We start from the raw sequence: 27,427 nt of genomic DNA, 5'->3' as shown, positions 1-27,427 counted from the left end.
TCCTGCCTTCCTTTTGCATGTTGGTTTTAAAAACATGGCTTTATGTATCAGTGTGAGACCCACTGAATAACACAAAGAAAGCTAGGTTCCCTGAAATCTGCCCAGTATTAAGAATATTTTTTATTCTGTCGCAGAAAGCACCTTAAGTCTGATTGATCCTGTCACAGTCAGTAGATTTAAAAAAAGAAAGAAAGAAAGAAAGAAAGAAAGAAAGAAAGAAAGAAAGAAAACACAAAGCATGGAAAAAAGGGTCTCTTGCAAATGCACAATGATATCATGACTCAATAAAAATGTAGTTAAAAACAATTTCAAGCATTAACAATCTAGGATAGTGGGAAGAGATAAGCTCTACTCTCTGCTCTACTCTTCAACATTAAATAGCAAGTGCTTCGCGACCTTGACTGCGTGCTGCTTCAGCACAATTGTCAACCTATAAAATGGGATCATATGTCATTGGATTCTTGGGCTCTTATACTTTAGTTGCATCAGAATCACCAGGAGAGCTCTCTAAATGATGCCTTGCTGTCCTCTCAATGCATCATCTGCAGTTTTTTATTCAGTAGTTCAATATGAACCCAGAAGCTTTACATTTCTAACAAATTCTCAAGTTATGTTTAAGCTATTGATCTAGGGATTGTACTTTGTGAGCCATTGTCCTAGCAGAATTCTAAGACAAGACTTCAAAGTGCTAACACTTACATTAACAGAATGCATGGTGAAATGGGACAAATGCAAAGATTGCTACAAGGTTACCAAGAATGAGAAATGTTTTCCAAAGTCCTATAAAAATAGTGTGTGTGTGTGTGTGTGTGTGTGTGTGTGTGTGTGTGTGTGTGTGTGTGAAAGTGCAAGGTCAATGTCTGCTTTCTTGCTCTATTCTTCTCCATTTTATTTTGGAGTCAGGCTCTCTCACAAAATGTGGAACTCACAGATTGGCTATGCAGTGAAATTCTCCTGACTCCACACCAAGCACAGTGCTCAAAGTATCTGTATTCCTAGGAGCTTCCTCGAAAATTAGTAGTTATCAGTTTATTGCTGAATTCCACATTCTGGCATGGCCTAAATATATAAAGTACCAGAAGTATATTATGACATATAGGCATTACATTTCTAGGAAAAAGTTGAATTAACTGAATATTCTTTAGAAGTGGGATGAAAGAGAAAAAAGCCTCTCCTACAGTGTCTAATATAATTGTGAAAACACAGAGCAGAGGGAAATGTAAGAAAACACAAAAGATTACTTAATTCATCTCAAATAGAAACGGAATTGCTGAGGCAGTTCTCACCACCTTATTTATATATCGGATTGCTCACAAATCATGATGTCACCTACCAGTCAGCAATGCATCAGGAGGCGTGTGACAGTGCAACAATGCTGAAGACGAAGGGAGAGTCACACAGCAGAATGATGAAAAGGTATCATCAAGTCATAAAATCCGCATGGCTTTACAGATAAATATTACATAAAAGCATTACATGAAAATGAGAAACTCGTCTCAGTAACTCCCTACAACCAGGAAAGTTAATGCTCATAACAAAGAATTTACATTTGGTGAACTAAAGGTTGGCACTTCTTGAATATCAGAAGTTTAATTTACAGATGGTCAGCTTCTACAGGCTAAAATATTTTCCCTACCACATGTGCAGTTTTTATAAGGAAAATCCATGCATTTTCTTACATAACTGTTTACTTTTCTGGGGTGTTCAAATAAAAGATAGGATGAAGATGGCTAGGCCAGAAGCTGCACAGATAGCCCCTTCTATTCTTATTTCCAAACGTTAGGAAAGACACAGTCCTTTGAGGCTTTCACTTATTTTTATGGTTACTCAAGTGAAAATGGACATTTTCAACATGCTTTAGTCACAGGAGCTTAGAGGATGACTTAAAAGTACAGGTTACATGTACTGTGGGGGGATGGACTGTGGTTACCTTTAAAGATTTATACAACTGTGGTTCATCTTTAAAGGCATTTCTACAGTCCAGTGTCAATTTCCCCTTGAAATATAATCAGATAGCCCTTAAAACATAGCTGTATTGACTAAGAACAAAGAAAAAGAGATGCAAAGAACAGTATACCAAGACCTAATAACATAATGAATTCTGCTTACAATGGATAGAGCTCTGCCTTGGAACCAGTTGCCTCAAATAAGAAAAGTGTCTTTTTAAAACACCAGGGAAGACACAGGGGAAGCAGTTTCATATACCACAACTCAGTTCTGTAGAAAAAGGTTGGCTAAGTACTCTGTCCTGAGACGAACACCTTTCATTTTCAATTGTTTTCAAATAAAAAGAGAGAATTCCCCGTTTCAAGTTGGATTGTTTAAATGCACCTACAGCTACGCCTGACTAGCAAAGGCTAGGCAAGCTCTCCCTACTGATGCATTTCAAAAAAGGTTCAATTGGCAAACGAAAGCAAGTGCAAAGGGTTTTTGACAAAAGAGGACTAGAGGGAACACATTTTCCTTTCACAGAAATACTGTTCTAGAAAATCAGACAAGGTAGCAAGTCAACCAAGAATGTATAAGATAGTAGTGAGAGGAACAGGGAATACAAAATTTTTCAAACCTGCAGCTGCATAGAATTACTACCTTAAACGCTCAATAAGGACAATGTTATAAAAATAATGGGCTAGACAAACAAAGCCACATGTTTTACCTTACACCTCATAGCACAGCTGAACCCAGCATTCTTTGAAAATATAATTGTTCTAACCCACAGAAGTTCACAAATCTGATATAAACTGCCCTGGATGCTGTCTGATCATCAATATGGCTTATTTTACACCCACAAATATCCATGGCTGAGCAAACAGAACAGGCTAAATAAAAATCAGGAGCTCTGAAATATCCATTCTGATAAAAACAGTCATTTTTAAAGCAATGTACACTTAAGGTAGATTCTAGATCTGGAGCTAACAAATAAAATTATTATATCATCCATAATTAATTGTATATTTCAAAGAATAATTATTTTTTGATTCCCAAATAAATTATGTGATCTTCTAGGCTTTTCACTAATTAGCATATGAAACTTACAGTTGATTAGGATGAATAGAGAGGGGTTGTCTCTGTGTAGCCTTGGCTGTCCTGGAATCCCTTTATAGACCAGGTTGGCCACAAACACAGAGATCCACTTGCCTCTGCCTTCCTGAGTGCTGGGATTAAAGGTGTGTGCCACGATGCCTGGCTCACGATGACATATTCTAAGCTTAAGTTTTAATGTTTTTCTAATATTATAAGAAAGGCATAACTACTTTCTACATATATGGCATGTTTTTATTCTCATAATTTCCCACTAACTAGTCAAGGTATTTTCTACTTTATTGATGTTCCATATGTGAATGGATAACAGGTGATGACTGAGAAATTGGCTATTTGAAAAGAAAAAACAAAAAATTTAAACATAAATATAAACCATATATGCAAAAAGAGATTACATTTACATTCAGAAATTTAGATGCACCAAGATAGGAAAGATGTTTTCTTCAAGGCTGCCATAAACAAATAGCCAAAACACTAAGAATGTAACATTTATATTTTTCCTGATTGTGTCATTGTTCTTCTTGCTATAGGTAGGTTATTGTATATATGTTTAGTAAAATAAATGTATATGTAAAAAATTAAAAAATAAAATAATTGAATATAAGAAAACAAAACAAAAAAATTACATGTTAATTCTTATGGACAGTCTATGAGTATACACATCCATATGCACATTAGGTCCTTCTTATAGGAGAGATGAACATAGCATGGCTTGTAGTTAATATTAATAACCCTTTAATTAGGATAATAGTTATTATTTATAAGACAACAATACTATGATTAGGGTGCATCACTCTGCTCACTGCACTATGGGCATTCCATAAAAACTTATAGAGTTACATTAAACCCTGAAAAGTTTTCATGTGAAATAATCTTTTTGCACATTTAATGTAACAATAGAGTTTGTCCTTTATGATGACCAAGGCATCAAAGACACACTGTGGGTGAAACAAATATAAATTTTTAAAAAGGTTATTATTAGAGACTCAAATGCGTTTAGTGCAGGTTTTGGTTCTCTTAATCTGCTAGGTGTAATTATTGATATTAATCCTAATGCATCTGAGAAGAGAGCCAAATTAACCACAATGTCCATATATAACAGCTGTTATTCATTTGATACTTTTCTATAATAAGGATGAAAATGTTAAAATATGGAACCAACACATACTTCTAATAAGTGATTCGGCCACTTACAATGTGTTTTGGTCATTTCTTATGTAGTCAATTTTATTGTTTCCACCCACCTGCTCCAATATTTTCATAGTTTTCTTCCTAGTGAAGTTGCATAAGGCATACATAGCAACACACATATACTGTAAAGAAAAGCCAAATTTGTAATTGCCAACTTAACGCATCTCCTACACAGAGCTGATGAAATCTTGCTAAATGCTCAGCACATGGAAGACAGCTCTTACAGTTTTTATGAATCTGAGGTTCTGCATTTAGAATGTAAGAATGCTTAATGAGACCTAAGTAAATTACCTATCTTGTTTCACATATTTATTTTTGTCTTCTCATTTAAAAGAATATTTTTAGTAGATGTAGAAACTTGTTTTCTGCTAGTACTGATAGAATGAGAGTTTACTGCTTATTTTCACTGAACTGATACCATACATGTAATTACTGTGGTATGAGGTCAGAAAAAAATAATCTTGAATGATAAGTGGCTAAAATGTGCTACAGGAAGAAATACTTAGAACTTTATAATCTAGAGCATATTCTGGAAGTACTTTAGATTAAGTACACTTTCCTATATTAATGTAGTCACTAATATTGTGGTCCAGTAGAGACCATAATACAATGCCAATGACCTACCAATTAGTGTATATCATGCACTATCTGAGTAAAACTATATTTGAATGCCATATGCTGCACACTTTCACTTGTGTAAAGTATCAAGGCACAATCTTAGCAGAGCAAAAGGTGATTTGGAGAAGTAACATGCAGATAGTATACTGATAATAATTTAGATAGTGTATCTTAAAGACTGATGTGCAAATGGCCTTTGTGTAAGACACAAAAGTCAGATTACTTAAAACATCACATATTCTACAGTAGTCAATTAAATGTTGTAGTTACCCTCATATACTCACTGAAACTAATTTTATTACTTATTACTAAATCATTATTAAGTGCCGCTGTGTTCTAGGCAAGGACTCAGATTTGCATATGTCCCCTTCATTTACTTCGTATGAAAATCCCATGAAATAGATGCCGCTCCTTTCATTGTCTTTTAGATGAGGAAGCTGAGGATCAACAATGTTAGGTGAATTCTCAAGGATACATTGTATAGGAAACACTCAGGTTTGTCTAGTTTCAAATACAGGGAGGTAAACTCATTTCAACTGTAGGTTAAATCACTGACATCTGGCTGAGATCACCTGGCATTAAGAGTCATCAGGTTATTGGTGATTGCTACAATGGGAATGACTGTGCATTTTAACATGTTAAGAGTGTTTAAATTTTAAAATTAAAAGAAACTCTATCATATGAATGAAAATGGCATGATATCTTAAAATGGACCCAAGGATTTTTTGTTTTAATTAAAGCAACACAGTCCAGTGCCCAGTAAGAGTGCTTACTGTACAAGCACATGGAACAGAGTTCAAACCCCAGCACCCATATTAAAAAAAAAAAAAAAAAAAAAAAAAAAAAAAAAAAAAAAAAAAAAAAAAAAAAAAGGAAAAAGCCAGTGGCTGGAAAGATGGCTTAATGATTAAGAATACTTAACTTCTTCTAGAGGATCTCGGTTCAATTCCTAACACCCATATGGTAGATCACGATTGTTTGTAACTCCAGTTCCAAGAGAACAGACACCTTCATACAGATATGAATGCAGGCAAAAACACTAATGCATATAAAATAAAATTAAATAATTTTTTTAAAGCCAGGCATGGCTGGCATGTAGCTGCAGCCTGCAGCCCCTGTCCTGGAGACAGGACAATTGTTGGGGGCTGATGGCTGCAAACCTAGCTCCAGGTTCAGGATTCTATGGCTTAAAGGTGTAAGGCACAGGGTGAAAGCAGGTCATTTAATGTTCCTCTGGCCTCCCTCTGTTCATGAATGCACACATGGTACACTGAGGTTAGTGTGCTAAAAGCTTCAAAGACCTGGGCAAAATTTATTATAGTGAATAACCTTGAGAAAGGAATCTCCAAATCTTCAGTGAAAAATTCCCACCCAGAAAACTAGAAAAATCTCTAATTTTGAAACAAATATAGACCTCTTTACATGTTTTGTAGTATAAGAAACAAAGTAGTTTAAATAAGTAGGGCATCATCCAGATATTCCTCATGTCTTCAAAGAGAAGGTTTTATTTACTAAATTATGATTTTCTTTTAGTTCTACCAAGTATATGAACTTGCTTCACACTGCATTAACATCTATGAAGTATTCATTAGCATATGTAAAACATCCAAGAATGGTAGAATATATTACTTCAGTAATTTATATTATCAGAGACGCTTAAATACTACTTGAATCAATTCCATCATTTGTGGTGCTTTGCATCTATAATTTGGGTTATTATCATTTAAGGTCTAGAATATGGCAGCAGGAAACATGGTTTTGAACTATACTAATTTAAGAAAAATATATGTAAAATGTATTAATTCATTTGGATGATGGTATTGTTTTCTGAGGTAGGTAACTCTATCTAGTTCAGGCTACCCTAACATGAGAGCTTCCTTGCCTCTGCCTCACAAGTGCTATGATTACAAATTTTCAACATTTGTCCAAATCAAGAGATAATTATTTTAAATATTATAGAGAAAACCAAAATTGCTATCAACCATTATTTCTAGAATTTACTGCTTTGTTAAGTAAGTTGGAGTTTATTAAAAAAAGGTTTCACATAAATCTAAGAACAGGCATTTAGAGAGGAGGGTAGAGAAGGACATGTAAGAGGAAGACAGTAGTACATGTACTAGGTTGGGGCAGGCTTCCTAGGGAGAGTGTGTCTGTGTATGGTATTAAAATGCTAAAGTATATGCATCAAAACATGCTATTCTACTCTGTGAAGACTAACATTTGCTCATTCTTTATCACTGTACTAGAAGGCAGCAGGCAATTCTAATTTCCATATGATATTATATAAGGAAGAACAAAACCTTTCCTGATTAAATAATGTTTGCAACAGAATTGCAGTTGTAGTTTGCAATTTAAAAACATCAAGTTTTATGTATTTTCCCTATTGCTTTGTGCAAGTCAGTGCAGGTAATTTGCTGATTTCCATAATCATGAAAAGAAAGAGATTTATTTACAAATATTTAGTAAGCTTTCTTTCTCTACTCACATAACTAATTAATGGATTTAATGGTCCCTAAGTTAATTATCGTCTATATCAACATAAGCACAGGTTGGAGAATGTAGATTATTCCCAGCACTTTATGTAGTTCGTATACTGTGCACACACATTTTCAAGCACATTCATTGATTTAGCATAATTTTTGCTGCATGTAAATTAGCTTTCTCCATTTTACATTCAAATAAATACTATATTACTGTGCATGCTCTAATTATGATTATTTGGGAAATGGTGCAATAAATGTTAGTTGGATGAATGAAATAACCTAATATGCTAAAAGACATCAATATATAATTATCTCTTGGTAAAACTGCAGTTCTGAAAATAGAAGCCTCTTGCGCTCTGGCGAATCTGTGGCTTGCAACTTCACACTGTCTTTCTTCATTCTTTCCTGAATTTTTTTCTTTTTGCTTAGTATTGTCTTAAACTGCTAACAGGTTTAAAGTCCTTTGAAGAAAGAATCTGCTGTCAGCTAACTCCTTTTTCTTCCCCTTTCACTGTCCTTTCCCAACTACGTCCTCCTTGTAGTCACTTCTCCTTTCTTGTGCTTCAGGTTTACTACCTCGGTAATCCCTGAAAGGATTCCTTCAATAACCTGGGCTCTCCTCCCTCATCACGCCCTAACTCTTGTGCCTCACTTCCAAGGTCTTTCGCACACTGGTTCTATCTTCTCCTTCCCATAGTTCTCGAAACCCAACTTTCTCCCTAACCACAGCAATGTTAGAAAACATCCCCTTAGCCTGAAAGCATCACAGACTGAGAATATGTTAAAAACATCATTATATATTTTCTGAGTAGACTAGAGTACAAATAATTCCAATGTCTGGCAATTTTGTTGGTTTCCACATTTAGTACTCACAATAGAGAAAAAAATTACTGATATTATTCATTTTATAAATGAAGAAAGTGAAGAAACTCAGGCATAGAAAGTTTCAATATACTGACAGAAATTATAGTCTAGTAAATGATGAAGGCAGGACTTGAATTTAGGATCTTATACTCTTCATCACTTCATTATATTTCCTCATGGTCCATTCAACACCGCTTACCTGAGGCCTGCTACCTGACAGTGCTGACATGTAGCTCTGCTGATGTCTGTTATTCCCCTTTATTTGAATCGCTTGGCTTCTGTTTAACAAAATTTGACCCACTTTTCAAGGAGTAGCTCAACTAATATGCACGGAAACTACACTTAGCCTTCTCCAGGAAGAGGTGACTTTTGCCAAACCAAATTGATTTCTCCCTTTAGATAGGCCTAGAAAGCAAGTAATCTGTAACATGTATTGGCACACAATTTCCTAGCTGCTGGTTCAGCTTTACTAAATCTCTTTGACAAAAATGAAAACATCTTAAAGGTGAGAACTACTGAGCATTTTCCAGATTCTTCAGTGAGCATTAAATGACTCACTGCACCCACAGAGAGTATATTCGAGGCCCTATCTTACTATGTTTAATTATCTCATTTAATCTTTAATAAAACTATACAAGACAAATGTGACTGTCCTACAGTACAGTTGAGTGACCTGAAGCATGAACAGATACAGGAAAAGAACACATCATATAGCTAGGTGGCAGATCTCTGTAATGGATGTAAACATGTTTTTGTTTTGATCCCAAGTGTGGGATAGGGAACAGATTTGTGAGAGACCACATGGAGGTCGAACCACCTCATGTGGGAGGCTTAGTTTTTGCCAGCTGGAAAACATCTAATACAGACCCTGAGAGGATATATATATATATATATATATCCACACACATATACATGGCCCAAACAGGAGGCTGGGCTTTTTGGGTCTTGGTATTGTTTAGCTGTTCATTGCTCCACTTTGAGACACTCCAAGAGAAAACCGTTTCAGTGAAGGCTTTGAATGAGGCCTTGGGTTCTGGCTAGGGCTCTGGGTTGCGGCTGCTCCAGGTTTCCAGCAGCAACTTTGGTGGATTTGATGGTCTGCTGAAATCCTGCCAACTATGCCTGGGGAATTGCTCCCAGGAACTGAATCCAACAAGGTCTACTTCTGTTCCCATAAACCTCATTTCTCTCCTATCCAGGGTAGGTAGGTTTGGAAGGGAGGTATAAATATTTAAAGAACCTCAAATAAAGTAGGTTTGGAAAAGTTGGAGTCTACAGATTTCTTCTTTAACCCAGCAATCAGTTTTTAATTATGCTCACAAATGATAGCCTCCTTAGCATAAAATACTTATTTTCTCATTTACAATAAAAGTATATGATTTCCTGTCATCACTTTTGCCTTTTGATCTCCAACTCTCTAAATCCAAAAATTTGATACATATTTTTATAGTTCTATTTTGAACATTAAATTTTTTCCTTGGCTTTTGTGATATCTTTGTTTCTGAACTCAGTTGATGATATCTAGATTTTCACATACTTGTGTTATGATTATTCTTGTTTTTAATAATTAAATCACAATATAGTTTTCCATGAGCAATGAATATAATTTTGCAAGACAGATAACTATATTTCACTGTTGTTACACAATAGTTTTATGAGTTCATTGAAGGTTGTTCTACAATAGTTTGTCATTTTCTTAATTTGATATAAAATAGAAACTGTTAATAAGTATGAGTAGTTTCAGTTAAATTTTAAAATATTTTTAGTTATTAACTTTGTGGTACCATTGCCTTGCATTTGGGTGGCAAGGATTTGGCTACTCAATTATATCCCCTATTCTTCAGTTATTATTTTAACTGTATATATTTCCGGGGTAGGTGTGATAATTACATTCATTTATGCAAGGCCTGGTGATCAAATCAGAGTAATTGGCACTTAAACAGTTTTACCATTTTTGATTAATGAATAAAATTATACATATTTATGTTGTACACTGTGCTCCATCTTGGCATGTGAGTATATTAGACTTCCTTTTATGTATCTTCCCATTCTTAAAACTTAGAATATACCACACCATCTTAGAGAGATGCCTTTGGAAACTTTTTTTGAAGTATGAATACAGTCCATATATAAAATAATACTGAGATATATAATAATAATATATTTGTTACACATAGCCACAAGTAGCTAATACTGAAGTCTACTATTTGATTGATCTATATATAGTAACATCCCTTAAAAGATAACTGTTACTCATTTTCATTTTACAATTATATGCATGTCTGAGTGTGGATTGATGCATGGGTGAGTGCAGTCCCTATGGTGATCAGAAGAGGGCATCTTATCACTTGGAACTGGAATTATAAGTGGTTGTGAGCTGCCTTGTGTGGGTGCCACAAAGTGATCTTCAATCTTCTGAAAGAGCAATATGCATTCATATCCACTGATCTTGAGCAGATAAATCCTATTTTAAAATGGATCTCTCAAGCTCAACACATGCAGAAAAGCTTATTTAGATTTTTACAGTGTTTTTAATGATATTAGTCATGCCTTAGTCAAATCCAGGTACACAATCAGGGGAATAGTGAAAAACTAGTAAATACTTGGTGAAGGGAGGATTTTGTGTTCTCCAAAGGAACGTAACCTTGTTGATACTCTGATATTGAACTCATATCCAGAAACGTAAGATAATACATCTGCGTTTTAAGCAACCAGTTTCTAGCATTTTCTTATGGCATCTCTAGTAAAGGAATCATCAAACCCTGTTCATGTAGTTAAGACTTCTTTCCTGGGTTTCATTCTCATGCATAGAGTGACTTCTTAAAGATTTTCCTTAACGATCTCCTTCTTAAAGATTTCTTTCTAAGGCATTTGAAAACCAATCATGACCAAATGATACTCCTCACTGTAACCCTCACAAGTAAATGTGCTTTACAACTGAAATTTATCTCTGTGTGAATATATTACCCTCTTCAGTGCTTTCACTCCTCAATTGCTATGTGTAAGCAACTAACAGAGACTGTTAGTTCAACTTTTTGACATTCTATTTGTGATGCTTAATTTTATGTGTCAACTTGACTGAGGAACATGGACCAGAAATTTGGTCAAACATTATCTTGGATGTTTCTGTGATATTTTTGGAAGATGCTAACTCTGAAATTGATGGATTTGAGTAAAGCAGATTGCATTCTCTTATGAGGATGGATCTCACTCATCAGCTGAAAATCCTACTAATATGAAAAGACTAATTGTACTCAAGCAAGAGCAACAACAGACTCAGACTTGGCTGTGCCTTGGGTTTTAGCCTATGGGCCTTCTTTACAGATTCTGGACTTTCCAGTTTTCATAAGTACATGGGCCAATGCCTTAAAATAATTCTGTCTTGGAACACACAAAATGCTATAGAACAGTTGCTCAACTAATGTTGAGTGACAGAGGCAAGGATAAGTGTAAAGATTCTGTAAACACACAATTTCCATTCTATTTCAGTGCTAATACTATCTGTTTGTTTACTTATTTGGGAAAATTTCTTAAATTGTGTGACCTTCAGTTTCTTTTCCAAACAATGAGATAATTAGAATAATTACTGCATAGAGAAAGAAGTACTGACTTGAAACTTGCTTTAGACTACAATAAATCATAGGACGGTGCTTGCTATATGGTCAATATTATAAAAGTGCTTGGAATTTTATTATTGCTAAATTTGGCAGGAAACACTTCAATACTAAGCATACTACTTTGTATCTTGATCATATTTGGTTTTGCTTTTGTTTTAATTTAACACTCTGGACCTCTTAGTTCTGAATAGAAGAGAGAAGGTGACTCTTTTCTCCCTGCTGTGAAACTTACTGAAAGAAAACAGCCCAGCCTTGCCTTCCATTCTTAACTTTTCAGTACAGACACCTGAGTACTAATCACTTTGTGTCTGTCCATCTGTCCCTTCATCATCCCTGTCTGTTTTGAGATAAAGTATAACCCATTCAATAGCACAGTATGGCCGTACATTTGCAATCTCACTGTTTCTACTACTTTGGGGTTGCGAATATAGATCTGTGCCACCATTCTGAGCATTTTTCTCTCTCTTCTTCAAAATCTAACACCCCTCCCCAGAAAAATCTACCTCTAACATATGGTCCTTCTTGTTAGCTAGGAGAACATTTAGTGTATACTACTGTGGATGCACCAGGACTGTGTACTTGGCCTTACAGCTGAGTAAGATGCCCTGAAGTAGTTGTTTGTCCAACTGGTAATATTGCTGTCAATATCTATTATGACTTGAAATGTTCAAGCCCCCATGGACGACTGTTGTTAAGGCACTGCCAACAGATATATGCCAACAAAGTGAAATTAAGTTCTGAACCTCATCACCTAGACCAGCTTCTTTTATGATGGCCTTCTCTAGAACATACTATCACAACTAATACATGAGAAATAATACTGTGAGTTTTCTAGCAAAATTTAAAAAATTATTTCATAATTAAACAATTTTAAAAATAAAATCACTTTGTACTTTATGAATCCTTTTAAAATTCACTTGCTTTTATAGGGTGGGAGAAGATAGAACCTAGGGTAATGTGCAGGCTAAGTTAAATGCTTCCCCACTCAACAATATGCCTCAACCTTTGATATTTACCAACATAGTATAATATGTATTAAATTAAGATAGAATATTACTAAGCTTTACCAAATGGTCTGGACACTGCAATCTTCATGGCTCACAGGCCTGTGCCGCCACAGCATACACAAAGCATTGGGAATGATTTTGTACCTTTGTTTATATCAATGAGCTGCTTCTTCTTCTTCTGGCGTTCTAGCTTCTCTTGTTCAGCTTTCTCTTTTGCAAGCTTTGCCCTCCTGCTCTTCTCTTCCATTTCCTTTCTCTTATTGTTTTCTTTCAGTGCTTCCTAAAGACAAAAATAAAATTTAAAAATATGTTTATTTCCTACATACTGTATAATAGAGAAGGTGCATATTTCAAAACTTCTACAATTTAACAGAGACAGGAAATTTTCATAGTGGCCTCTGAGTGTGGGCATATACTGTTTGTTGACAGAGCCAAATAATTAGTCTCAAGATGGCTCTTCTGAAAAAAAATTCAAAATAATCTTTTCAGTTCTCATGTGTTGTGACAGGAAAACAGGGTTATCTATGTTGTTGTAGGCTTAACAATGAAAATACTTTCTTCACTGTTAAAATATGAACTACTTTTGATATACAAGCAAAGCAAGTATTTTATCACTTATTGGAAATTTTCATGTTATCTGCAAAATGAGTTTTAAAAATCTACCTCATAGGATATTTGTGAAGAGAAATGAGATGTGCACTTGAAGTGCTTCTAGCAGAACCTAATATATTATAATCAAGGTATTTTAGCCTCTCATGTGGAGGTGGTTGTGTTGCTGGTGGAATGATTACATCTAATGATGCAGGATGTGAAACAGTCACCTGCAAGTTTTAGAGCTTTTTATGTGCCGAAATTGTTGGAAATAATGAAATGGATTTCAAGCTATTCGATATTTATGGAATTCCAGTGAATGAGTATATTCTTGTACACGATACTGGAGAAAGTTGAAGCACAGTGATCAGAAGAAATAATGTCTGCTTCTTTGAAGTTTAGATAAGTCACTACTTTAAAGACACATCAACTACAAGCTCATTCATTCATGTTATATTTTCTCCAATTATGATTGATTAGATATACTCCATAATATGTGCATAAACTTTCCCTAAACTATTTTGTTCTGGAAGTCATAAAAAATAAGAACATAAAGAAAACCCAGAGAATAAGAATACATTTACAAGGTTTTGTCTTGATGATTATGAGTCTATACTGAAAGAATTTTTTCTTCCTGCTAAAGGTATAATAGTTCGAAATACTCCCCCAAACTCCTATAAACAGATATCCTAACTTGAAAGGATTGCTTTCCTACTATAAAATCTAGCTGACTTTACCTCTGTGGCATCTATTATCCTAGTTATGGAAATATTCCCCACATTAGCCTATGAGCACACAGCTATCTGGCTATTGTAGACAGAGTCAAAAATTTCCACTACTAAGATTTTGGCCAGATGTTGTGGTTGTGGTTGTAGTTGGAATTGGTCTATGCATTGGAGGATCTTTGATGGCATCGTTTGCCTCTACCCATTAAATGCAAAGAGCATCTCTTACAATGTGGCAACACAGTGTCTTGAGACTACCAAATGTCACCTGAAGGGCAAACATGCCCAGATTAAGAAACAAGAGGTTCCAGAAAGAAAATTCTGAATGCGAGTGGACAGGGAATATTAAGGCTTAAATGTGACACACATATTACCTCCTCCAAGATTCAGGGAACAACTCAGAATGGAAGGGAAAAAAACTAAAATGCTGGAAGATATGAAGAAGGGCTGTGAAGCCCTGTTTTATGGCATGATATACCTGAACTCACAATGACTACTGTTGCTTACACAAAGCCTGCATAAAACCAAGCCCATCAACATTGATCTACATATGGGACTCTCCCAGGGTATCTAGTAGTATTCTATAGCTGATGAGGGAGAGAAAGGTCATGGTTTTCAGGGATGTGGTCACTAGGATGTTTCAGGAACCAGTGAACAGCTTTACTTCTATTTCCCCATAAGCAGCCCTGATTAATCCCAATGTGTTGTGAAGCAAAAACAAAACAAAATAAAATAAAAGACATGAAAAAGGAATAGAGACTTAGTGAGAGGTGGGTGGGAGCTGGTAGTGATAGAGGAGGCTTAGAGAAGAGAGATTAGCATGACAAGAATGCATTACATACATGTATGAAATTGTGGAAAATGTATTTAAAAAACTAGCCTTGTCTCTGAATCAGGTTGCCTTTTCTAAATGTGGAATCTTTTAAATTATTTTTAAATATTTAGCCAGGGTTAGACATTTATATAATTTGAAGGGTAACGAGGCATTCCTTGTCTTTTCATTCCATGTTTATTGTTTGTAAATGTAATTGTGGCACCAAAAGCACGCGAAACAACATTAAAATAGATTAAGAGTTCATTGAACTTAAAACAAAATTCTCACCATGTAACATTGTTGTTCTGATAGATTAGTACATCTATAGATCTGTAGTGGATCTCCTTTTTGTTATGCACAAATCCCTAATCTCAAAAAGTTATGAGTAAATTAATTAATAATTAATTGTTAAGAAAATGAAAAGTAAAGAGATGCCCTGAAAATAGGAGAAAATACTTGAAAACCACATATCTTATATGAATATTAAAATACTGAAGAAAGGGAAAATAATCACCCAAAGATGGTAAAAGACAATGATCTGTCAAGTTATATCTCAATAAAAATGAGTATTATAAAAATACATATTTGATAAAGGCCAGAAAGTGCAAGTTGGCTTTAAAAAAAAGGAGACAACAATTTTAAAAAGGCATTATATATTTTGGCCTCAAGATGAAGAAGTTGTATGATTTCTGGTAAGTTACATGAAAGGATGTATGCAGCAGAGGGAAAGGAGGTCAGTGCTTGTGTATATTGTTGTTATGTTATTATTGGTCCAATATTTCATGTGCTAAAGTCACCAAGATCCAAATGGACTTTTTTATTATCAATCTAATGTGCTATTATAGCTGGAGACTATTTTGAGTGGGCATCACAACAAACTAACTAAGATGGAGAAATAGCCTGGTAACTTTGAATTGTCACCCTTCTTGTAATGTAACTTTTCCTTCCTTCCTTCCTTCCTTCCTTCCTTCCTTCCTTCCTTTCTTCCTTCTTTCCTGTGTGTGTGTCTCTGTGTGTGTGTGTGTGTGTGTGTGTGTGTGTGTGTGTGTGTGTGTGTGAGAGAGAGAGAGAGAGAGAGAGAGAGAGAGAGAGAGAGAGACGGAGACGGAGACAGAAACAGACAGACAGACAGACAGACAGACAAGGTTTTCTGTACCACAGGCTAGCCATCACCTTTTTATGTAATGGTGATAACTCTTACGATTCTTCTGTAGTTTCCTCCTGAGTGCTAAGTGTTGGGATCATAGGCATGGACAGCCTATTATCCCACTGTTTTAAGTAGTGCTTGGGAATGAACCCAGAGCTTCTTTCAGAAACCAGTCTCAGCTACATTCCCAGTCTTCTTACAAAATCCTAAAATCCTCTGAGTGCCACCAGGCCTCCCCATCCAGGGGACGTGGTCAAATATGGGGCACCAGAGTTTGTGTGAAAGTCAGACCCCACGCTGCACTCAATTGTAGAGAATGTCCTGTCCATTGGTTAGATCCGGGTAGGGGTTTGATGATGACTGCATGTATTGTCCTTGGATAGCAGGCTACCAAGTAGAGACTTGATACCCTATAAGCTGAACCCTGGTCCTGGTGTCTGAAAAAGGGAGGGAAGCTGGCTTGGAGACTAAACCCTCAGACTTTGGGATCTAATACTATCTCCAAGTGAGTGGTATCAGAGATCAGATTAGAGAGCAGCCAGCTATTGTCCACGGTGGCAGCAAGCATTGTACTCAGAGAGAAATAGCCAAATCTTTTGAGGTCAGAGAAGCCTTCTGCAATGATTGCTATAGGATGAAAGCAGAGAAAATAAAGTCTGTTTTGCTATATACCTCCTTAGTCTTACAATAGCAGCTATGCTTTAATGGAATTCTATTATGTGCCAGATGTTTTTAAGACACATTATCTAATCTCTATAAAGATGAAAGAACTCATATAAGTATCATTCAAACTCATTTACAACAAAATACAACTTCAGTTCAGATAGATGAGGTGGCATATCCAAGGCTATGCAGGTACTTAACTACTAGAACCACTTGGCATCCTCAACTATGTTCAAGTAGATTATACCCAATAGCAACTGTTATAAAAATTATAGAATACTTGTCTATATTTGAGTTTCAGATAAACCATAATTTTATGAATATAAATGTATTCTATACAATATTTAGGACATAATTATACCAAAAACATATAATATCCAACATACACTGATAACAAAAAGTTATAATTCATCTAGAATTCAAATTTTATTGAACATCTTGTGTCATGTGTATATAAGCATGTATGTATGTATGTCAATATGTATGTATTTTTCTTTTGATTTTTTCATAAAAGGTTTTGATTTGTAGCTTAGGTCCCCAAAGTGTCAGGGTTACAGGCATATGCCACCAGGCTTGGCCTGGATGTTCAATTTTCATTTGACAAATCTGGCAGTCCTTTTCTCAAGCCTTTACTAATTTTTATATGTATTTTTTGATTTACTAGACTACTTGATGAAGATTATAGAAATTATTATGTTAAAATTCCCAAGTCTAAACTGTTTAGACATAAGAAATGCTAATACATATTGAGGTAGACCTCATGTTGTCCACTGCCTTGAGTCATGCTACTTTTGCAACATTCTTCACATACTTTCTGAAAAGTTATTTTTGATGATAAATAAAATTCAAAACCATGAGTCTATACAAAAATATAACTAAAAACAAGGAATTCCCGAAATTTGTGGATAAATAGATTGAGCTAGAAATGATCATAATGAGTGAGTTAACCCAGAAGCAGAAAGACTCAAATGGTATATACTCACTTATATCTGCATACTAGCCCAAGGGGCATGTCCCACCAAAGTCTTCACTTACCAGGAAACTGGGACAGAGGGGAGGGCATCCTATTGGGACTCTAGATGAGAGAAGCATGGGAGAATGGCAAAGTAGAAGGATCCAGAGGGTGCTAGAAACCTACAAGTAGAACATTATGATCGGCAGATTTGGGCCCAGGGGTCCCGCTCAAAGTAAGGCACCAGCCAAGGACAATACAGGCGGTAAACTTTAAACCCCTACCTAGATCTAGCCAATGGTCAGAACAGTCTCCACACTTGAGTGGAGAGTGGGGTATGACTTTCACACGTACTCTGGTGCCTCATATTTGACCATGTCCCCTGGAGGGGGAGACCTGGTGGCACTCAGAGGAAGGACAGCAGGTTACGGAGAAGAGACTTGATACCCTATGAGCATATACAGGGGGAGGTAAACCCCCTCAGGAACAGTCACAGGGGAGGGGAATAAGGGGAAAAGGGGAGGGAGGGAAGAATGGGAGGACACAAGGGATGGGATGACCATTGAGATGTAACAAGTATAAATTAATAATAAAAAAATTAAAAAAATATATAACTTATACAACTGAAATGGGAGACAATAAGGTGATCACTAATAGCAATGACTCTAAGGAAGAAATTTGGTAGCTATACAGATAGATTACATTTCTGGATGAAATGGAGGCTTAAATGAGTATCTAGCAAGAGAATTAAGTATTAAGTCCATAAATCCTCATAACAATTGTTTCATATCAATCACCTTTAATTATGTTAGAGTGAAAAGTGAGAAATTTCAAGATTCATTTAACTTCTAAAACCATAGGAGCTGATAATGAGGGAGAAAACTCTTTAGAGGAATGTATCCTTATCACTTTAATTATTAAAAAACCAAAAACACAAGAGCAAGAACAGGAGGAGAAAATTTAATAAAAGTTCAAAATAATTAAATAATTGACAAGTACTTGCAGAATTTATTACTTGTCCAACCTCAGTAAACATTTGAGGGTGTTGCCAAGAGTTAACTTGTCTTGTTGTCAAAGAATCTGTACAATAATAAAAACATCTTTAAATGCCAAAACAAAACAAAAAACACATTTGCACACAGACACACTCTCTTTAAGTAAGGATTATTGTTCCTTAGTGTGTAAAATGTCAATTGATTAGATTCTGAACTTTATAGAATGGTGCTCAGTTAAAGAATGCTAATTGAAAGAAAAAGTTTTATGGTAGCTTCCATAAAAGGTAAGCAATGTTTTACAGAAAGAGGTCTCAGTTTTACTAGTATAACCATCTTTCAATAATCAGTAAAAAGAATGAAAGGAGAGAATGTAACAGATAATATGTCTAAAATTGACTAAAAATAGTCACTAACTTAACTTTATATCTTCAATGAAATCTATATTGCTTTGTTAAAAATGAATGAATGGATATCATCTTACTTTCCTTGTTTTACAAAATTAACAAGTGACACCTACAAGCTAAAATGGCATATACAAATACACAGCTCATGTACATGCTACAAGTTCCTATTTATTACAATTAAAGCTTTAAGATAACTAAAATGAATATTTTAAATAGCCATATGGAAAGCTATTATTTTAGGATTCATACAATATATGTATATATACATATAAATATACATGGGGAAAACTAACCACTTTATGATTGGCTATAAGGTCTACTGCACAGGAGGAAATGCATGTCTGGTACTATAAATCTATCCAAGCATCAATGATTGTGAGGGTCACAGGTCCCTTAATATCAAACTATCACTATATTTGTACCTTTATAATCACACAGGAGTGTAGCTCTCAGAACTCATCAGAGGAGTTTCTTTGGGCAGTGCATAGTAGCTAATGTAAAAACCTTGCAAATAAGGAATTTGCATCATTTCTCCACTATTCATCTCAGAAGAGTGTATTCATTTGGTATGCCTAAAGAAGACAGAGAAACAGACCATACTGCCAATCTATGGGATTGTGCCAACCATTATAGGGCTGCCCTTGCCCATTTAGTTAACATCCTCTCTTCTTTTTTAAAAAATTCTCCCTCTTACCATTTTACTCTATAAATTAGCTTTAATTGTCCTGGCTGCTAGTGAAACTTCTGTAATTTTTTACATTTCCTTAGAAAGTAGATCAAATGCTGTGAAGATATAAATCTCAACGTATCATGTCACGAGTAATGGACAAGTACGCTGGGCTGTTTTATTTGTTGGTTTGATTTATGTGAATGAAAATCCTTCATACTTGAGGTAGCAGCAAACCAGGATACACATTTGTCCAGATCTTCCTCTCATTTTAGAATGATAGCACCAGGTTACAAATTAGAAGCTTAATATGAGCTTCTTGGCATTTGACTGAAAAACTTAAGAGCCATATGACTGCGGGTAGTTGCAGTGAGAAAACCACTGCAATCATTCATTAGAATTTTCAGCAGCAATCATGGTCAAATTAAAGCTTTCCATTAAGGAAAGAAAGAAATCCTATTCTTTAATTAATAGCAAACATTAGATAGTCCTTCTCTATAGTTTCATTGTGCTTAAAGGGCATATTGGATTGAAGAAGTCACGACAAATGCTCAGGGCAATGAGTTTTCAACTGCATCAACCAGACTTGGAGAGTCAGAGCCTCTTAAGACTTTATAAGCACTATAATACTGCTAAACTTTTCTTTCCCAGAAAATTCCACTTATTATGGTACAAGTGACCTTTAAAGTTCCTCTTATGAAAGATCTCATGAATACTTCATCAACCAATCAGCTACAATTGCAACAGAGGTATAACTTTCTTACTTACAGGCGTAATTGAAACCTTGATTAGCTTCCTCAAGTACTTAGGTGACTCAGTAACAGACACTGAACAAATATACTGATAGCATAGTTAGATGGTGCTTAGAGTCTTACTCTTTAACCTATGTAAATATGGTGTGAATCACAGATGCATCCTGTGCCACAGGTAATTCAGAAACCAAACAGAGCCTTTCTTTTCTTCCCTTTGATTTTTAACCTCCTTGTTTTCTACAGACAATGTTGGTCCATGTCAATATCCTTTCTGGACTGCACTTTCCTCCCCTACATTTTTTTCAACCACAACTGAAACTCTGCTGCATTTGTTTGTCTGGCAGATAATCCATTTCTTACTATTCAGCATCCTTTCAATTATCTACAAAGCCTTCCATGGTATTGCCCTGTACAAATTCTTTGATCATGTTTTCTACTTGTGCATTGTCCTGCGGTCTCATTGGTGTCCTTTGCTTAGCTTGAACTCTTACACCTATATTACTTCTAGGCTCTCACACACAACTTTCCACTCTCTTTTTTAATGTCCCCTCTCCCACTACCTTCCCCCGATCATATAATACACTAGAACTCTCTCCCTCTTTCCTAATGTTGAATTCAGAGCATAAAAGATCAAAACCTAGTTAAAATTTCTATACTCTTCAGTTTCTGAGAATTAGCAGCTGGAGCCAGTCGATTTACATAATAACAGTTTTCAGCCTGGGAGTTCTCAAAACATTAAATTACCAAGAACATCTCCACACATGGTTCCCCATACACCTCATATTTCTTTATTGTGAAAAATCATAGCAGTATTGAAAAAAAGCCCACTATGGTACTTTGGAATGGTGGATTTTTTTCTAATCATCTACAGGATTTGGGTCATTGACCTGTTTTCTTAGAAATGCCAATGATTAGTGTTTCTGAGGCTTAATATTTGTGACTTGTCATGCTGATGTAGCTCAATTTTCTGGCCAGAAAATTCCTTTGGACAGAGATTAACACTTACGCAGATCCTCCAAGGTTAAAAGAAAAGATGTATGCTAATATCTTTTTATGTATTTACTTATTTATTTAATCTTTAACAGACTAATCCCAGCCCCCTCCATCCTCTTCTCTCAGTCCCACCCTCATTGCCTGTCCCCCCACTTCCCTCCTCTCTCCTTAATATCAAAAGTGAGCTCTATGTTTTCAAGGAGATACTTACAGGGTCCTTAAGCATTAGTACCATACATATATTTTCTCAATAATCTTTTGTTTTAAAAAAAATGTTTTCAGATTTGGGTGGGTGGTTTATATGAAAAGCTCTGAGAATTGATTTGTGTAAATGACTTCGTTTTTGGCAGGGGACAGAGTCAGGGAAGAAACTAATGTGCTACAGGTGAGGAAGGCAGCTGAAGTGAATTCAAGTAAGTGCTCACTGAAGAAGTCCTCTTTTATTCTGCACAACCAGCTCCCTGCTCATACTCCTTAGGAAACAAATAAAAAATTAATGTGTCTTTCACTTGCAGTACATATCTAGAGGTTTGACAGACAAACAGATCTTTGCACAACAGCATGGTCATGAAGAGAATCTCAAAGGTAAATTATTTAAAACAAGAAGAAGGAAAAAAGACTGTTATGTGCAAATCTCCTTGGATATTAAACTTGCAGTTGGTTACAAAGCGGTCATGCGCCAATAATGATGGCTGGCTGTGATCCCCAAGGCCTTCTTTTAAAATTTGCCTTACAACTGCAAAAACATGTGATCTGAAGTTGGAGGAAAAACTGTCTCTCCCGTCACAGTCCATTAGAGTGCTGAACTATGATTAGCTAGAAGTTAATCTGCAATCTGCAGCATGGAAAAGCTTTTCAAATGCTGCAGGTTTCCGCAGACATTTTTGTAGTAGGAATGTGAGCATCCATCTATGCATCTGGGAAAGAAAAACAATGAATTCAAAGTGTCTCTATGGACCACTATTTGATTAAAATCTATGAAGCACTTTGAGTGACTATAAGAAATTAATCTATAAGTTTTTTGAGCTAAAAGAATAAAAATGAAATCCTGAAGTGACTGATAAAATATTTTAATAGAAAAACATCTCAGGGAAGTCTGAGTGGAGAAAAATATAGCAGTGTTAAGTTAGAGTTCTGAGGCTGGTGGTTACTGCCTTAATAGCATCCCTAAGAAGCTAGAAGATGCAGCACAATCAATATGGTTTTGTTGTTTTGCTTTTCTATGCTGAGGCATCAATGCAGGCCCCCATGCAAGTTATGAACCACTGAGCAACAGCCCTGGTTCCTCAATAAGGACCAACTGAGGTGTACCGAGAAGCTTGTGGGAAACTTGGATGAATATATCAAGTTATCTTGACAAGCAGAATTTATAGACTTGCTGAATAGGAACGGTCCTTAAGAAATGTGAGACTGAGTCCTCTAACTATAGATAAAGTTCCAGGACCACCCCAGGAACCTATTCTGGTACTGTGTCACTTGTTAAAAGAAAACACTTCCTTATATCTCAGCAAAAGCTGTCGGTTTTTAAGCCTATGTCTTGATTATTGACCTCCGTGTAAAAGAAACATTTTCCTAGAGGTGTAGCTTGTGTTCAGGACTCACTGGAGTGCCCGAGTTAAAAAAAAAAAAAGTGAAATACAGGATTTTCTTTTTAGTTTATAGTATGAGGGATGGGGAGGGGTGGGACTGAGAAGCCTTTGGGGAAAATCTGTGATATATATATATATATATATATATATATATATATATATATATATATATATATATATATATATGTATATATATATATACATATATATACACACACACATATATATACATACATACACACACATACATACATACACACACACACACATTTTTTGAGCTAAAGGAAGAAAATGAAATTCTGAAGTGACTGATACAACATTTTAATAGAAAAACATCTCAGTGAAGTCTCTGTGGAGGAAAATATAGCAGTGTTAAGTTAGAGTTCTGAGGCCTGTGGTTACTGCCTTAATAGCATCCCTAAGAAGCTAGAAGATGCAACATAATCAATACGATGGCTCAATCCTCCTGCCTCAGCCTCTTGAATGCAGGAATTACACAGTCCAGTATCAATTTTTTGAATAAAATCTTCCTCATGGATATATTTTCCATAAATTTAATAACACTTGTGTACCCATCTGGGTCTTTTTCTACCTGTTGTTTATTATTTTTAAATTACATGTCTCTCAATTCTGGTATGTCTTCCCCTAAAATAAGAAAGCAAGTATAGCGGAGATCCAAGATGGCGGCGAGCAGTGTGGAACGCGTTTGGAGGCTCCAGTGAACAATTCAGGGAATTGCACAGATTTCTGAGCCAGGAACACCGAGGTCCGAACATCACGGCAGCGGGAGTGCTCCACGGTTCGGAGGGACCAGGGTGCGGAGGACCTGCATACCCCTGCACACGGGAGGAGCATGGTTTTTCTCTGATCGGAGCGGCAGCGGCAGAGGCACCAGCACCAGCGGCACCAGCAGTGGTGGCTGAGGTTTGCTGCTCATAGCCTTCCGGTGGAGGCGATTGGTGTGGTGGCTGGGGGGAGTTGCTGCGGGAGAGGGGACTCGGGGCAGGATTTGGGTCGCGTGGAGCCTTTGGACCCAGACTGGACTCGGCGGACAGTTTGGCCCCAGAGTCCCGGGTCCTGGCCCGGCCCAGCAAGCAATTCTGCCTGAGGCACTAACTCAGCGTGGCCACAGCTCCCCTGCTGTGGCGCAGGCTTAGTTGAGCTCCCAGCTCCACACTAGGCACCACCTCAGCTCAGCGGCAGCTCCCCTGCGGTGACACAGTCTGGGCGGAGCACTTGGTTTCACCATAGGCGCTAACTCAGAGCAGCTGCAGTTCTCCTGCTGTGGCGCAGGCTTGGTGACGTGCTCAGTTCCATCCTAGGCACCACCTCAGCTCAGCGGCAGCTCCCCTGCGGTGACACAATCTGGGCGGAGCACTTGTTCCACCACTGGCGCTAACTCAGAGCAGCCGCAGTTCTCCTGCTGTGGCGCAGGCTGGACAGAGCTCTCGGTTCCACCAGCTCTAAGACTCTGGTTGGACACAGTGTGCAGTTTGAATCCAGAATTCCTGGCTGAGATTGGTGGTCAGTTCGGGCCCTGAGTCAATAACTGACCACAGTACGCACTTTGGGCCAAAAGGCGCTAGCGGGGCTTGGTGCGTAGTCCCAGCCCAAAAATTCTGGCTGGACCCTGTGTGCATTTTGGGCCCAAAATCCGTAGTTGAGCTTGGCAGACGATTCAGGCCCTGAGAATCTAGCTGAGTTATGCCCGTGGTTTGGTCCCAGTGCTCCTGGCTGGACTTGGCAGGGAACACAGAAGGCTGTGGATACCATGGCCTGACCCAACGTTCATTCAGAGACCCGGAACAATTGCAGGATCCACAGCAGAGGGGGACTGAGGATCACTGGCTGTGAGAGACCAGAACAACAGGGCTAACCTCCTAACATCCACACCAGTGAAGCTTTGAGCTCGCAGCCTAGGGAAATCGTGAGAAAACAAGTGAATCTATCGTCAGACACCCTCCATTCAACTCTGGAAGCTACCCAACAAAAACAAAGACGGCAAGATGTCTAAAGGACAACGAAAAAGCATACGCAAAAAACCCCAAAACAACATGGCGTCTCCAGTTTCCGGCTATCCCAAAGAAAACAACCCAGAGAACTCAAATACAATGGAAATACAAGAAAATGACCTCAAATCCTTAGTAATGAGGATGATAATGGAGGAAACAAATAAAATTCGTAATCAAATGCAGGAAGACGCAGACAAACCGGTGAGAGACATAAAAGAAGCACATAGAGTGGAACTGGAAAAATTGCAGGAAAATGCAAACAACCAGATGAAAGAAATAAATAAAACAGTTCAAGCTCTAAAGACCTATAAAGAGGCAATGGAAGAAACTCAGGAATATACAAAAAATCAGATGAAAGAAATCAAAAAATCAGTTCAAGATCTGAAAATGAAAATGGATTCAATGATAAACACACAGACAGAAGAAAAACGAGAACGTGAGACCTCAGAGAAGAAGGCAAGCAACACAGAGGTGAGCTTTTCTAACAGAATCCAAGAGCTGGAAGAACGAATCTCAGGGCTAGAAGATACAATCACAGATATTGAACCAACCATTAAAGAAAATGCCAAATCTGGAAAACTCCTGACACAAAACATCCAAGAAATTAAGGACACCATGAGAAGGAGAAATTTGCGGATCATAGGCATTGAAGAAAGAGAAGACATCAGACTCCAGGGCCCAGAAACTATTCTCAACAAAATCATAGAAGAAAATTTCCCCAATCTAAAGAAAGAAATTCCTATAAACATACAAGAGGCCTACAGAACACCAAATAGAATTGACCAGAAAAGAAAAACTGCCCGCCACATAATAATCAAAACACAAAACTTGCAGAACAAAGAAAAAATATTAAAAGCTGCAAGGGAAAGGGTCAAATAACATTTAATGGTAAACCTATCAGAATTACACCCGACTTCTCAGCAGAGACCATAAAAGCCAGAAGGGCCTGGACAGAGATCCTGCAAACCCTAAGAGACCACAGATGCCAGGCCAGACTACTTTACCCAGCAAAATTATCAATAACCATTGATGGAGAAAACAAAATAATCCATGACAAAACCAAATTCAAACAGTACGTATCCACAAACCCAGCTTTACAGAAGGTACTAGAAGGAAAACTCCATCCCAAAGGGTCAAGCTACAACCAAAACTACCCAGGAAATAGATAACTATCCCATGGCAAAAACACAACTACACAAACGCTCGACTGGAAACAACATCAAAATTAAGACTCTTAACAGTCACTGGTCATTAATATCTCTCAACATCAATGGCCTCAATTCTCCAATAAAAAGACACAGACTAATTGAATGGGTACATAAACAAGATCCAACATTCTTCTGCATCCAAGAAACACATCTCACCCATAATGAAAGGCGTTACCTCAGGGTAAAAGGTTGGAAAAAAATATTCCAAGCAAATGGTCAGAAGAAGCAAGCAGGTGTAGCCATTTTAGTATCAAACAAAATAGACTTTCAACCAAAATTAATCAAAAGGGATGAGGAAGGACACTTCATACTCATCAAAGGTAAAGTCAACCAAGATGACATCACAATTCTGAACATTTATGCTCCCAATACAAGGCCACCCACATTTGTAAAAGATCTCCTAAAAAAGCTTAAACCACACATCGATCCCCACACAATAATAGTGGGAGACTTCAACACCCCACTCTCACTGAAGGATAAGTCATTGAAACAGAAACTAAGCCGAGAAATAACATCATTAACCAATGCCATGGGTCAAATGGATCTAACAGATATCTATAGAACCTTTCACCCAAACAAGAAAGAATACACCTTCTTCTCTGCACCCCATGGAACCTTCTCCAAAATTGATCACATCGTAGGTCACAAAGCAAGCCTCAATAGATACAAGAGGATTGAAATAATACGTTGTATCCTATCAGATCACCATGCTCTTAGGCTGCAATTCAACAACAACAGAAATAACAAAAAGCCTACATGTACGTGGAAACTAAACAACTCTCTGCTAAATGACACCTGGGTCAGGGAAGAAATAAAGAAAGAAATCAAGGAGTTTCTGAATTTCAATGATAATGAAGAAACAACATACCCAAATTTGTGGGATACATTGAAAGCAGTGCTAAGAGGAAAATTCATAGCACTAAGTGCCTTTAAAAAGAAATTGGAAACATCGCACATAAGCATCTTAACGACACAACTGGAAGCCCTAGAAAAAAAAGAAGCAGAAACACCCAAGAGGAGTAGACGCCTGGAAATAATCAAACTCAGTGCTGAAATTAACAAATTAGAAACTAAGAAAACAGTCCAAAGAATC

General features: G+C 36.8%; 1 protein-coding gene across 3 annotated transcripts in view; it reads right to left on the bottom strand.

Annotated features, from left to right (window-relative positions):
- Diaph2 (diaphanous related formin 2) overlaps window positions 1-27,427 on the bottom strand; it is a 730,565-nt gene that overhangs the window by 171,298 nt on the left and 531,840 nt on the right. For all 3 annotated transcript variants that reach the window (XM_051142209.1, XM_051142210.1, XM_051142211.1), the window contains one exon: window positions 12,967-13,102. In XM_051142209.1, coding sequence (XP_050998166.1) covers window positions 12,967-13,102 — 136 coding nt within the window. The remainder of the gene's footprint in view (window positions 1-12,966; window positions 13,103-27,427) is intronic.

The sequence above is a fragment of the Acomys russatus genome, chromosome X (assembly GCF_903995435.1).
Source record: "Acomys russatus chromosome X, mAcoRus1.1, whole genome shotgun sequence".
Lineage (NCBI taxonomy): Eukaryota > Metazoa > Chordata > Mammalia > Rodentia > Muridae > Acomys > Acomys russatus.
This window is presented reverse-complemented; position numbering and strand designations above follow the sequence as displayed.